Source organism: Callospermophilus lateralis, chromosome 2 (genome assembly GCF_048772815.1).
Source record: "Callospermophilus lateralis isolate mCalLat2 chromosome 2, mCalLat2.hap1, whole genome shotgun sequence".
Lineage (NCBI taxonomy): Eukaryota > Metazoa > Chordata > Mammalia > Rodentia > Sciuridae > Callospermophilus > Callospermophilus lateralis.
In genome coordinates, this window is record NC_135306.1 from 169,506,129 (window position 1) to 169,521,200 (window position 15,072).

General features: G+C 34.8%; 1 protein-coding gene across 1 annotated transcript in view; it reads left to right on the top strand.

Moving 5' to 3' along the window:
* Prmt3 (protein arginine methyltransferase 3) overlaps positions 1–15,072 on the top strand; it is a 135,593-nt gene that overhangs the window by 23,473 nt on the left and 97,048 nt on the right. The window contains exon 9 of the mRNA XM_076846986.2: positions 8,485–8,606. Coding sequence (XP_076703101.2) covers positions 8,485–8,606 — 122 coding nt within the window. The remainder of the gene's footprint in view (positions 1–8,484; positions 8,607–15,072) is intronic.

The following is a 15,072-nucleotide window of genomic DNA, read 5'->3' on the forward strand; positions in this document are numbered from 1 at the left end:
ATTTCTCTGGTTGTACACAAAGTAGAGTCACATCATTCTTATCTTCATTCATATACCTAGGGTAATGATGTCCATCTCATTCCACCATCTTTCCTACCCCCATGCCCCCTGCCCTCCCCTCTACTATCCAAAGTTCCTTCATTCCTCCCATGCTTTCCCCACCCCCATTAAGGATCAGCATCCACTTTATCAGAGAAAATATTCAGCCTTTTTTTTTTTTTTTTTTTTTTTGGATTGGCTTACTTCACTGAGCATGATATTTTCCAATTCCTCCATTTACGTGCAAATGGCATGATTTTTCTCTCTTAATGCTTAGTAATATTTCATTATATATATATGAAACAGTTTATCCATTCTTCTATTGAAGGGCATCTAGTTTGGTTCCATAATTTAGCTGTTGTGAATTGTGCTGCTACAAACATTGATGTGGCTATATGTCACTGTGGTATGCTGATTTTAAGTCTTTTGTGTATAAACCAAGGAGTGGGATAGCTGGGTCAAATGGTGGTTCCATTTCAAGTTTTCCAAAGAATCTCCATACTGCTTTCCATATTGAGTGCACCAATTTGCAGTTCCATCAACAATGTATGAGTGTGCCTTTTTCCCCACATCCTCATCAACACTTATTATTGCTTGTATTCTTGATAATTGCCATTCTGACTCCAGTGAGATGAAATCTTAGAGTAGTTTTGTTTTGCATTTCTCTAATTGCTAGAGATGTTGAACATTTTTTTATACATTTGTTGATCACATGTATATCATCTTCTGAATGAGAAGTATCTTTCAGTTCCTTAACTCATTTATTGATTGGGTTATTTGGGTTTTTTTGGTGTTAAGGTTTTTGAGTTCTTTATATATCCTGGAGATTAGTGCTCTATCTGATGTACACGTGGTAAAAATTTGCTACCTTTCCGTAGGCTCTCTCTTCACCTCACAGATTGTTTCTTTTGCTGAGAAGAAGCTTTTCAATTTGAATCAATCCCATTTATTGATTCTTGATTCCGTAGGAGTCTTGTTAAGGAAGTTGGGTACTAATCCAACATCACGAAGATTTAGGTTTACTTTTTCTTCTAATAGGTGCAGGGTCTCTGTTCTAATTCCTAGGTCCTTGATCCACCTGGAGTTGAGTTTTATGCATGGTGAGAGATAATGGCTTAATTTCATTTTGCTGCATATGGATTTACAGTTTCCCCAGCACCATTTGTTGAAGAGGCTATCTTTTCTCCAATATATGTTTTTGGCGACTTTGTCTAGTATGAGATAGCTGTATTTATGTGGGTTTGTCTATGTGTCTCCTATTCTGTACCGTGGGTATACAAGTCTATTTTGGTGCCAATACTATGCTGTTTTTGTTACTATTGCTCTGTAGTATAGTTTAAGGTCTGGTATAGATGCCACCTGCTTCATTCTTCCTGCTAAGGATTGCTTTAGCTATTCTGGGTCTCTTATTTTCCCAGATGAATTTCATGACTGCTTTTTCTGTTTCTATGAGGAATGTCATTGGGATTTTGACTGGAATTGCATTAAACCTGTATAGTGTTTTGGTAGTATGGTCATTTTGATAATATTAATTCTGCCTATCCAAAAACAAGGGAGATCTTTCCATCTTCTAAGGGCTTCTTTAATTTCTTTCTTTAGTGTTCTGTAGTTTTCATTGTAGTTTTTCACCTCTTTCATTGATTCCCGACTAATTTATTTTGTTTGAGGCTATTTTAAATGGGGTAGTTTTCCTAGTTTTTCTTTGAGAGGATTTGTCCCTGTTATACAGAAATGCCTTTGATTTATGGGTGTTGATTTTATATCCTACTACTTTGCTGAATTCATTTATTAGTTCTAGAAGTTTCCTGGTGAAATTTTTCAGATACTCTAAGTATAGAATCATGTGATAGTTTGAGTGATAGGGATAGTTTGAGTTCTTCTGTTCCTACCCATATCCCTTTAATTTCTTTCATCTGTGTAATTGCCCAGACTAGAATTTCAAGGACTATGTTAAATAGAAGTGGTGAAAGAGTGCATCCCTATCTTGTTCCAGTTTTTAGTGGGAATGTTTTCAGTTTTTCTCCATTTAGAATGATGTTGGCCTTTGGCTTAGCATAGATAGCTTTTACATTGTTGAGATATATTCCTTTTAGACCTAGTTTTTCTAGTGTTTTGAACATGATGAAGTAGAGGTGTATTTTGTTGAATGCTTTTTCTGCATCTATTGAGATGATCGTGATTCTTATTTTTAAGTTTGTTGGTATGATGAGTACATTTATTGATTTCCGTATATTGATCCAGCCTTGCATTCCTGGTATGGCATTCCATTTGATCATGGTGCACTATCTTTTTTTTAATTGATTTTTTTTAAATGCACTACCTTTTTAATATGTTTTTGTATCTGATTTGCCAGAATTTTACTGATAATTTTTGCGGCTGTGTTCATTTGAGATATTGGTATGAAGTTTTCCTTCTTTGATGTGTCTTTGTCTGGTTTTGGAATCAGGGTGATATGGCCTCATAGAATGAGTTTGGAAGTATTTCCTTTTTTTCTTTTTCATGGAATAATTCAAGGAGTATTGTTATTAGTTCTTCTTTGAAGGTCTTATAGAACTAAGCTATGAATCCATTTGGTCCAGGGCTTTTCTTGGTTGGTAGGCTTTTGATGGCGTCTTCTATTTCATTGCTTGAAATTGATCTGTTTAACTTGTGTATATCATCCTGATTCAGAGTAGGTAAATCATATGACTCTAGAAATTTGTCAATGTCTTCGATATTTTCTGTTTTATTAGAGTACAAATTTTTAAAATAATTTCTAATTATCTTCTGTATTTCTGTAGTGTCCATCATGATATTTCCTTTTTTATCACAGATTTTAGTAATTTGAGTTTTCTGTCTCCTTTGTTAATATGGCTAGGGGTTTATCAATTTTATTTATTTTTTTCAAAGAACCAACTTTCCATTTTGTCTATTTTTTCAGTTTCTTTTGTTTCAATTTCATTGATTTCAGCTCTGATTTTAATTATTTCCTGTCTTATACTACTTTTGGTATTGATTTGTTCTTCTTTTTCTAGGGCTTTGAAATTTAATGTTAGGTCATTTATTTGTTGACTTTTGTTTCCTTTTAAGGAACAAACTCCACGCAATGAACTTTCCTCTTTGTACTGCCATCATAGTGTCTGAGAGGTTTTGATAATTTATATCATTGTTCTCATTTACCTCTAAGTATTTTTTAATCTCTTCTTTGTTATCTTCTGCCATTGTTCATTCATTAGCATGTTATTTAGTCTCCAGGTGTTGGAGTAGCTTCTATTTTTTATTTTATCATTAATTTCTAATTTCATTCCATTATGATCTGATAGAATGCAGGGTAGTATCTACTTTTTTGTTTTTGCTAAGAGTTGCTTTGTGGCATAATATATGATCTATTTTAGATAAGGATTCATGTGCTGCTGAGAAAGTGTATTCACTCTTTGATAGATGAAATATTCTGTGTATTCTGGTGAAGTCTAAGTTGATGATTGTATTATTGAGTTCTATAGTTTCTTTTTAGTTTTTGTTTGGAAGATCTATCCAGTGGTAAAAGATGTGTGTTAAAGTCAACTAGTATTATTGTGTTGTGGTCTATTTGACTCTTGAAATTGAGTTTGCTTGAACGTAGATGCTCCGTTGTCATAGGGCATATAATTTTTTTTCTTTATTAAATTATTTGTTTATTCTAACTTGTTATATACACGATGGCAGAATGCAATTCATTTCATAGTACACAAATAGAGCACAATTTTTCAAGTCACTTGTTGTACACAAAGTATTTTCACATCATTCGTGTCTTCATACATGTATTTAAGGTAATGATGTCTAACTCATTCTACCTTCATGTCCTTACCAGGGGCATATATATTTATAATTGCATGTCTTGTTGAATGTGTGGTTGGTTTCCTTAAGCAATGTGTGATATCCTTCTTTATCCCTTTTGATTAATTTTGGCTTGAAGTCTACTTTATTTGAAATGAGGATGGAAAGAAATCCCTGCTTCTTTACATAGTTCATATGAGTGGTATGTTTTTTCCCAACTTTTCACCCTCAGTCTGTGAGTGTCTTTTCCTGTGAGGTGAATCTCCTGAAGGCAACATATTGTTGGGTCTTTTTTTAAAATCTGCCAGTCTAGTCTTTTGATTGGTGAGTTTAGGCCATTAACATTCAGGGTTATTATTGAGACATGATTTGTATTCCTGGTCATTTTTGTTTAGTTTTGGTTTTTAACTTGACTTGGTTTCTCCCTTGATTGGTTTGTGCTTTAGTGTAATACCTCCCTTTGCTGATTTTCATTATTGTTTTTTGTTTCCTCCTTATGGAATATTTTGCCGAGGATATTCTGTACTATAGACTTTTTACTTGTAAATTCTTTCAACTTTTGTTTATCATGGAAGGTTTTAATTTCATCATCAAATCTGAAGCTTAATTTTGCTGGATTCTTGTTTGGTATCCATTTTCTTTCAGAGCTTGGTTATTCTAGGCTCTTCTAGCATTGAGGGTCTGGGTTGAGAAATTTGCAGAGATCCTAACTAGTTTCCCCCTATATGTGATCTGATTCCTTTCTCCTGTGGCTTTTACAATTCTCTCATTATTCTGTATACTAGGCATTTTCATTATAATGTGCCTTGGTATAGATCTCTTGTGATTTTGTACATTTGTTTCCTCTAAGCCTCTTGTATTTGATTTTCCAATTTATTCTTCAGGTTTGGAAATTTTTCTGATATTTTTTTCATTTGATAGATTGTTCATTTCTTTGGTTTATAACTCTATGCCTTTCTCTATCTCAATAATTCTTCATCTTTTTATGTTATCCCATAATTCTTGAAAGTTCTGCTTATGGTTTCTTACCATCTTCACTGTGTGATCAACTTTATTTTCAAGAGTATGTATTTTGTCTTCATTGTTTGGGGTTCTGTCTTCCACGTGATTTAATCTCTTGGTGATGTTTTTATTGAGTTTTTTATTTGGTTTATTGTTTCCTTCATTTGATTTGTGGGGGTTTCTTTTTTGTTGTTGTTGTTTGTTTTTTTCCAGAATCACTATCTCATTATTGAAATAATCCTTTGCTTCCTATATTTGCTCTCTTATATCATCCTTTAATTCTCAGAACATTGTAATTATGAACATCCTACTCCTTCTTTGACATTTCTTCTGCTGTACTGGCCATGGATTCTAATAATGTGGTATCTTGGTTTGTTTGGGGCACTTTCTTCCCTTGTTTTTTCATGTTGTTCGAGTGTCTTCTCTTCTAACAGTGTGTTTCTAAGGTGTTACAGTTTTTACTCTGTAGGTTTATAGTGTCCCTGCAGGATTCCAGTACCTCTCCTTTAAGGGGAAATCAATATGAATAGATCGTAATGCAAACAATATACAGCCTTAAGTCAAATAGCTCCTATTAAGACATTTATGGTTTTGCAACACTATATAGAAATGGTGAGTTTAATTATTATCTACTATATAAACAGTAGGTTTGCAAAAGGGTCTATAGCTTCTGATGGTGGACAAAGAGAGAACCAGGGGTGGGGTGTAAAATGAGATGTTAAGAAGGTAGGAGGTGAGGATATAGTAATCAGATCTTAGGAAGTGTGAAAGAGGAATCAAAAGAAGTTGGCTAGGAGCAAGAGAAAAGAGAGAAAGTATTTTGGGGGAGACAAGTAAGTGGGAAGAGAATAGAAAGAATACAAAAAACAAATAGACATAAAAATTAAGGAAAACAAAATGTAAAAACAGGAGATAAAAGAATATACAACACAACTATAATATTACTATTCAGACATCCCAGTCCCTAGTAGACTGATCCATGAAAAGTACTTGGTTTTGCAGATGTTGGGGATGTGAGGGCAGGAGAAGAAAGAGAAAAGGGGGGGGGGGAGGAAGAAAAAGGAAGAAAACATATCTCACAGGAAAATTAAAGGATTATTTCTGTTGGAGTTCACTATCTTTCCTGTTTCCCTTCTTATCCAGTAAGTGTAGTTGTCTGTTGTTTTCTGGTATCTCCACCCTCAGGATGGTGAAGGTTATTAGCGTGGGACTGTTGGTCTTAGGGATGGAACTTCCGGAGGTGGGATATAGCACTTGCTGGTCCCAGTTGGGAGGCTGCACCCAAAGGATCGCCTTTGAGGCCCGCTTGTGTGATGTGGGTGCCTGGTCTTATCTCCTTATATTGCCTGTAGACCTCAAAATTCCTGGTCTCTAATTTAGTCTCTTAACTGTATCTCATCTCCTCCCTTTCTACTTCCAAATCAGGAACCTCTCTCTCACAGGCCAGCACACACCTATTGTGGAGAGCTGTTTTGTTTGGGGCAGATCAGGACCAGGTTTTGTAAGCTAAGGACTGGCCATGTAGCTGCAAGCGCTGTGCTGGTTTTGTGGCTGCAGGGAGGGGGGGGAGTCGGGGGGACTATAGGTACCTTGATATTGCTTCTGGGTCCCAGCTGGTATCCCAAGCTGTGAGTTGTCACAAATGAAGATGGCAATGGCGGTAGCAGTGATAACCCAAGTTGGTGACAAAAGTGTCCCAAGATGGAGGCAGCTTATTTCAGAGGTCCAGCCGGGCTGTGGTGTTGGGCAGCATGTTTGGAGATGCAGCTCTGTGGCATGCAGTATTGTGGCTGGCGGCTGTCTCCAGACCCTGTCCAGTGTTCCCAGGTGTAGGCAACTATGGCATTGGTTGCAGTGCCCAAGGTGTAGTGACCAGGGGAACCCCAAGCTGATAGATGTATAGCCACACGAGATCAGCGGCTGGCCAGGGTTCCCACGTGGGCAGGTGGCCAAGGGTCCTGTTCAGATGCTGAGGCCAGGGGACCTGTGTGGACACAGCAGCCAGGATTCCTGTGCAGGAGCAGCTGTAGTGGATTCTTAAATACATAAAAATCTCTTGAAGGATACATAAGAAATGTATTTTTTAAACCTGCATGAATATATAACCTAGTGATAAAATGAAATACTTGGTCAACAGTATAATAAATTCTTACAGATATGTTGTTCTTTTTGTTACTTACTATTAGAATAAAAAATCCAGAGCTCCATGTGATTTTTTCCCCTACCAATCCCTGCCCTCACCTCCAAGTGACCTCTTTCCCACCAAGCTCAGCCATATGGGCCATCTTGCTTTGCTTGGGATCTTATGCCTTGTATCATTCTTTCCATGGCTGGAATATATTTCCACAGATCTTTGCATGACACACTCTTTTAAGTCTTTCAGTTCTCTGCTTACACGTATTCAAAAAGTATTCCCAGGGGCTGGGGTTGTAGCTCAGTGGTAGAGCACTTGCCAAGCATGTGTGAGGCACTGGGTTCGATTCTCAGCACCACATAAATAAATAAAGTTATGGTGTTCATGTATAGCTAAAAATATATATTTTAAAAAGTATTCCCAGAGCTGACTAAAAAGTTTAACGGGGTATATGCCCTTTCCTCTGCTTTAACCTTGACTTTACTCAATGTTTCTTTATAACATTTCTAACATTATTTTATATTTTTTTATTTATTCATTGTTCATTTCCCCAAGAAGTTTGCATGTATCATTAAGACAGAGATTTGGTCTTATTAGTTGATGCACTTAGCTGTGCTTACTCTATACTTACATTAGAAGGGCACTATAATAACTTTGTATTTAGGACAAGCATATAGGATTTTTTTTAGAGCTTTGATAATGAAAGATTTAAAGCACTAAGGTTTTCAGTAGTTTCACAGGATAGTTTACTTCCAAGTGTTGTTTTCTTTAATATGTTTCCTGGGTGACTTGTTTTTATTTTTACTGTGACCTGAGCAGGTTTCAATATGTACTATTCCAAGAAAAACATAAAATTCTTGATTTTAGAAATAATTGCTTCCCACCTACTTTCAAATCATCTTAAACTTCGGATCTTCTAAATACTTTCTTTCACTAGTAATGGAATATCATTTTTATAACCTAAATCTTCAAGTTACTGAATTCTGCAGAGGCTTTTTCCCCCCCTATGGTTGTTGTATTTGTTCAGTTAAAATAAGATATTCAATTTGGGAGATGGGGGGGAAATGGTCATTTTCTACATTCTTGATTTCTTTATAATGATTATTAAATTTTATTGGATCAGACTGTTTTGCTTGTTTCCACTCAAAGTTGAAAAAGTTTTATTTTTTTAAATTTAGAATTACTGAGCCTAACTTTGAACATATGGACAAAAAGGAAATTAAAAACAATAATTTTCTATCAAGAAGTCTATAGAAATTACTTGTTTCATATAAAAAATCTCTTAAACTTAGCAATGTTTTGCCTAATTGTAATAGACTATGGCCATTATATTGTTGCTAATTTAAAACAATTCATTGTAATATCTTCAGTTTCCTTAAGGAGAAAATACCATATTTGAACAGAGAACTTTAAAATTTTGATCATATTCTGTATCTACCCAGAAATACCATATTGTATGAATAGAGTTTGAACTAGAGGACCTTTGTGATAATGTCTTTTTTTTATTACCCCAGGTGGTGTTGGATGTTGGATGTGGAACTGGAATTCTCTCTATGTTTGCTGCTAAAGCTGGGGCAAGGAAAGTTCTTGGAGTTGATCAATCTGAAATACTTTACCAGGCAATGGATATCATAAGGTAGATATATTTTTAAGGCTTGCAAATGTGTTCTAAAATTGGACAATTATTTAATAGATTTTCTTGTCTGTAGTAGCTATTAAATACAGACTGTTACAGACTGTAAAGCTTTTGTCTAGAATAATAAGATTTTAAATTGGATTAAGCTAGTCACTTTTGAGTGGTGCTGGGTAATGTTTTCAAGGATGAGAATTATTTTTATATTTTTTTTCCCTTTTTACTTATGGCCGTAGATAGGCTAATTCTAATAGAAAATTAGAAATTACCTCTGGGCTTGGTGGTGCATATGTGTAATGCTGGCAAACCATGAGGCTAAGGCAGATGGGATGCAGGTTTGAGGCCAGCCTCAGCAACTTTACAAGATCCTTAGCAACTTTCCGCGACCTTGTCTCCAAATAAAAGGACTGAGTATGTAGCTCAATGTTAAAGCTTTCCTGGGTTCAATCTCCAGTACCCTTTAAACATAAAAATAAAATTAGAAATTACTGATATTTGTGGTGATATTGACAGAGGACTATCTAAGTAACTAAATATTTATTTATTTTTAATATTTTAGTTGTAGATGAACACACTACCTTTATTTATATATTTATTTTTATATGGTGCTGAGGATTGAACCCGGTGTCTCACACATGCTAGGCAAGCCCTTAAGCACTGAGTCACAACCCAATCCCCTAACTAAATATTTATATCATAATATTTTCTTTAGCAAATATTTAATAGATTTTCTTATCTGTAGTAGCTATCAAATACAGACTGTTTTAGTAAAGCTTTTGTCTAGAATAATAAGACTAAGATATCTCCTTCTTTCGTAACTATTAGCCCTTTTACTTTTTTTTCTTACATAAGTTCCACAATGGCTTACAAGTAAGGCAAAGTGGATTTAGTTTATCCCCTAACACTTAATTTTAGTACTTAAGTTAATCAGTCATAATTGATTTTACAATTGGCTTATATACTCATAAGAAAGACAGTTTACAACCTGTTAATCAGAAGAGTTGTTTTATTAATGATAGTTACAGAAAAGCCCAATATACAAGAACAGACAAATATGTGAAAAGAGTTCAAGAGAGTAGAGTAGAAAATGAAACTAAAGCTTGACCTTTTATATCACAGAAGAATAGAAATTGTAAACAGAATACAGAAAAGTTTAATTTTGACAGGATAGTTGTAATAAATGATAAATTTTTAAAAAATAACCAAATGTAAAGTATTTTTTGAGGCATTGATGCCAAGCCTCACATACAACTACTACTATTAACTGTTTTCTGTTGTTGTATGTTCCAAACCAATTCTATAGTATTATACATGTGGATGGTGGTTGTACTACTATTAACTAACGACCTTATATTACTGCTAACATTAAGCAATTACATGCCAGCCACTTTGCAAAGCACCATAAAGGAATTAAATTTTTAAAACAATCTTAGGAAAAGATTGTTTTAAACAACCCTATTTTATAAGTGAAGAAACCAAGCTTAAAGAAGTAATTTACCCATTTTTATAAAGCTAATTAACGGAAGAGCCAAAATTAGAATTCAAGTCATATGATTCCAAATGCTGAGATAAGTATGCTATACAACCTCCTCACTGACTGATGAATCAGTAATTGGAGGTCTTAACAATAAATTGTTTTCTGAATACTCTTTTAAAAGTCTGTTCACAAACAGAAGAACAGAATTTATTTTGCCCCACAATGTGAATTTTACTATTTCAAATGGAAGGAAAAGGAGAGGTGCATATGAACTATATGAAAATAGCTTCTATTTCACAACATAAAAACGGCACAGCAGAACATTTCTGAAGAAACAGTACAAAATGTTGGCCTATCGAAAACAAAAAGGCTTGCTTTTCACAGAACACTGATGAGGGCTAAGATTTATTATAGCAAAGTTTACAGTGCAGGAATAGCAGGTAAAAAGATACCCATAGGCTAAGAGGTTACAGACATACTTCAAGACATCTCTCTTTACACCCCAGCTTCAAATCTCAAGACACATGAGATCTTAATACCCAGAGAAGTTTGCTGAGTCTTAGTGTCTTTAGTTCTCAAAGAGTGCTATTCATGTAGGTATAAATCTGACATGTGACCAGCCATAGTACAGATCTGAATCAGACACCATGTGTATATCAAGAATCTTCTGTTTACTTTTAAACATATAGTCATTCTTGTTTATTTAGAACCACTGCTTTAGGCTAATAACATCATTTGTTACCCAGTAACAATGTTGAATGTTCTAAGAGCTCTCTTAAAGATTGATCAATCATTGCCATGCCTATGGGGATAACATAGTAGGGCAGATCTCCTATGTTAACTCTTCTCACAGATCCAAATTAAAAACCTGGGATTCTTACTTGATCTTTCTTTCTCCTTTACCCAGCATATCTGTTGGAGACATAATTCTTTTAATTGAGAGTCCTTAATGTTTCTCAAATCTGCCGTGTTCCATCCTTGATGTTTCTCAAATCCATATCTTTATTAATATTTCTGTATCTCTTATTTTAATGGATATAGCTACTCTTAATAATTTCTTGAGTTGTTTCTACTTTGTCTTCACCTCCCAATGCTCCCTGTGGTAGAGTGATACCTATGTTTCTACCCAATTCTACCCTTTTAAGTTAAAAAAAATAATAATAAATAAAAAAAGGAAGAAAGGAAAAGAAGGATGTTTTCTGAGATGTATAAGATGTATGTATAAGAGATGATGAAAAATAAACTAAAAATGACCTATGATCCTGCTGTCAGAGATTATTGTTGACATTTTGGTATCTTTCCTAATAGTCTTAAGAGCATTAAGTCATAGGAAATTAAATCCATACAAAAGTCAGTTATACTAAAATATCAGCTTCTCAAGGTTAGGCAGGGAATTTTCTCTTTTTATTGATGCATCCCAACCATCTGGCACATGGTAGGCATTCAATGTAAATACTTACTCTGAGTGAATAAATTAATAAATTTCTGATACCTACCATATCACATGACACCTATCACATCTCAAGACAGGTTAACCACCATCACCAAAGCCTGAAAACCCATTGTCTCTGCTTGAATCCAAATGTTCCTTTTCATTAGTATTTTTTTTAAACAAGGACTTAGAGGCTGCTTTTGCTCAAAACATTGACTCTTCCCTTGGGCCTACAAATGTATAAAAACTTGGCACCTCTGACTCCATTTTGCATCTAGCTTCTTTGAGTTGTTCATCTTGGATTCCAGCAACAACAGGTCTGATCCATAAGAGGTTTTTTTTTTGTTGTTTGTTTGTTTGTTTGTTTTTAATTGATTTTTAAAAAAATAAATGTCAGTGGGATGCATTACAATTCTTATTACACTTAAGGTTTTTATGATGAGTAGAAACTAATCCCCAAGCAACAGCAACTTTCTTATCACCACTGACAAAGCATCACCTGACCAATCCTGAGGTAATGATCAATTAGACCCCCTTTTGACCAAGAATGCTTGACTGTGCATACTTTGGGTCCCCTTATCCGTATAATATGGAGCTCATGTTAGTACCCTCAAAGACAGGACTGGAAATGCTCAGTCCCCTTTACCTATGGTGTAGCTATATTAAAGTTCCTTTGCTTCTTTTTACCATTACTTTTTCCATTTGATTTTAGACTTGATAATTTGTTGGGACCCCAACAGTTATGCCTCTGGCATAGGACTTCAGTAACATTTTCATTACATTCAAAGCTGAGTTGTTGCTCATTTCAAACAATAAATGTCCTCAGTATTAGTAATTTCATAGCTACACACATGTAAATACCAGACTGGGTACAGTGGCACATGCCTATAATCCCAGCAACTTGGGAGACTGAGGCAGGAGTATCACAAGTTCAAAGCCTGCCTCAGCAATTTAGTGAGGCCCTAAGCAACTTAGCAAGACACTGTCTCAAAATAAAATATAAAACCGCTGGGGATGTGACTCAGTGGTTCAGTGCTCCTGGGATCAATTGCTCATACTAAAAAAAAAAAAAAGGAAATACCAGTGATATATACTTGGGAGGGGGAAGCTCGTGAAATAGCCTTGTTTTGGGTCCAGGTCTAGGACCTATGTTTCTATCTGCCTATTTTCCATGAAATATGCATACATTTGTCCCCTGCTTTATGGTTAAAGATCTTTTTGTTTCTATTTATGAATGGAGGACTAGATTCTTTAGTAAAGATCGCTAGTATGGGTTTGTTTTTTCTCTTTGAGAGGAAAAAAGGGAGACTTGGTCAGGACATAATTCTTCCAATAAGTTTTTAGTTCCTTTGTCACTTTTTGGCTCCCACATCCATAATAATCTTTTCTGATGTGTTCACTGGGCACTGAGTCCTCCTTCACAGCTTTGTCAATTCTCCTTCACAGGTTTTTCATTTCTTTATTTTCTTACTAAATTATCAGAATCTTTGATTTTTGGTATCCTCCAAAATCTGTGCATTTATATTTTTCTGTCATTTCACTGTGCTGAAGAGAGAAAATAGAAATATGTGAACTTTGATATACTGAACTGAAAACAAAGTAATATTAAACTTGTATATTTTTAAATCTCTTAGAGTATTCCTTTCCTCCCTTTTATGTGCTCTTTAAAAAAAAAAGTCATTGTCATCCACCTATTCTTTTAGGTTAACTTTAGAATTGTTTTATGACTCTTTATGTATTTATTTATTGGTTGCTAAGGATTGAACTTAGGGGTACTCTACCACTCAGCTATATCTCTAGCCATTTTTATTTTTTATTTTAAGACAGGGTCTCATTAAGTTGCTGAGGCTGGCTTCAAACGTGGGATCATTCTGCCTCAGTCCCCCAGGTTACTGGAATTATAGGTGTAAACCACTGTGCCCAGCTGTGACTAACTTTTAATGCCACTTACTTGATTAGGTGTTCATTGTGTGAACTCCATGATACTTCTTATTTTTTTCTTGTCTATCTTCTTGTGTTCCATTGTCTAAGTAAAATCTGGACTCATTAGCATCTCTCAGAATACCTCCCAACATTGTCCCTGCATACGACCTCTTCTGGCTGTAGTCATGCTAATTATTACAGTTCTTTAAATTTGCTGTTTCTCTCCCACATAGACGCATAGGCAGTAGTGTACATGCACATGACCATGCCCACTCCCAGACCTACATATATCTTTGTGATGCTGTCTTTTCCTGTCAAAAGTCAGGTGTCACCTATCTGGTTAAGGGTTTGCTATATGAGCTCCATTAGTGCCCTATGCCATTAATGGTTCCTTCTCCCTTAGACGATATTATTAAGTGCATGAACAGTGTCTTTTATCTGTGCATGCACAGTACAAGACAATTAATCATGATGATGTTCCTTGTATCATGAAGTTAAATTGCTACTTTTAAGACGGGAAATAAAGATAGGAAAGTGTGTGTTGTTTTAACAAAATTTCCACTCAGAAAAAGTTGTTTTTTGGTTTAGTTATGAGAATTATTTAAAATAGCCTTTTTATTGCAATGTCATTTCTATAGATTAAAAGCTATGCTTGTTTTTTAGCAGGTATTTCCAAAGATAGGATTTATTTAGGATGTTTTTGTGCTGAAGTATTGTTTTATGACTAGCCACATGAGAAAACTGAGTAAAATCTATAGTTTTTCATGAATGGGAAAAAATCACATGGTAATAAAGATTAACAGTTTTATGAAAGAAGTTATCTATGTGAATGATGTTCGTTGAGTTATTGTAATCCATATTTGGGAATTATTGGACTTTGTCTTTTTTCCCGTTTTCTCTGAAATCATAATCTTTCTTTTTTTTTTTTTTTTTTAAAGAGAATGAGAGAGGAGAGAGAGAGAGAGAGAGAGAGAGAGAGAGAGAGAGAGTTTTTTTGATATTTATTTTTTAGTTATCGGCGGACACAACATCTTTGTTTGTACGTGGTGCTGAGAATCGAACCCGGGCCGCACGCATGCCAGGCGAGCGCACTACCACTTGAGCCACATCCCCAGCCCCCATAATCTTTCTTTTTATTTATATTTGAACAACAAGTAATTACTGATGCAAGTAGGATTATGACTTGTAGTAGGCAGTAAACAGCCTGAGCAGATGGCCTTTTACACAACACAGATCTTGTTGCAGCAAAACCATTCAGAAGGTATTTCTAGGCAATGGAATATTTTTCTCTTTTAAGAACTGTGCTTTTTGTTTTTCTTTGAAGTATATCTAGGCAATGGAATATTTTTCTCTTTTAAGAACTGTGCTTTTTGTTTTTCTTTGAAGTATATATATTTGTTAAAGTTTTAAAATTATTTTAGTAAATAACAAGTAACTGTAGTAATTTCACCAGGGTTTTATAAATACCTTTTGAAAACTCAAATGTAAGCATTTTTCTTTTATCTATGAAATATAACAGATAAACAAAAGCATAAGTGGGCATTAGTATACATAAATAAGCATAAATAATAAAATAAATAAATATGTGATAACCATTATTCAAGGCAAGAGATAGAACAGTGCTACCACTTCAGAAT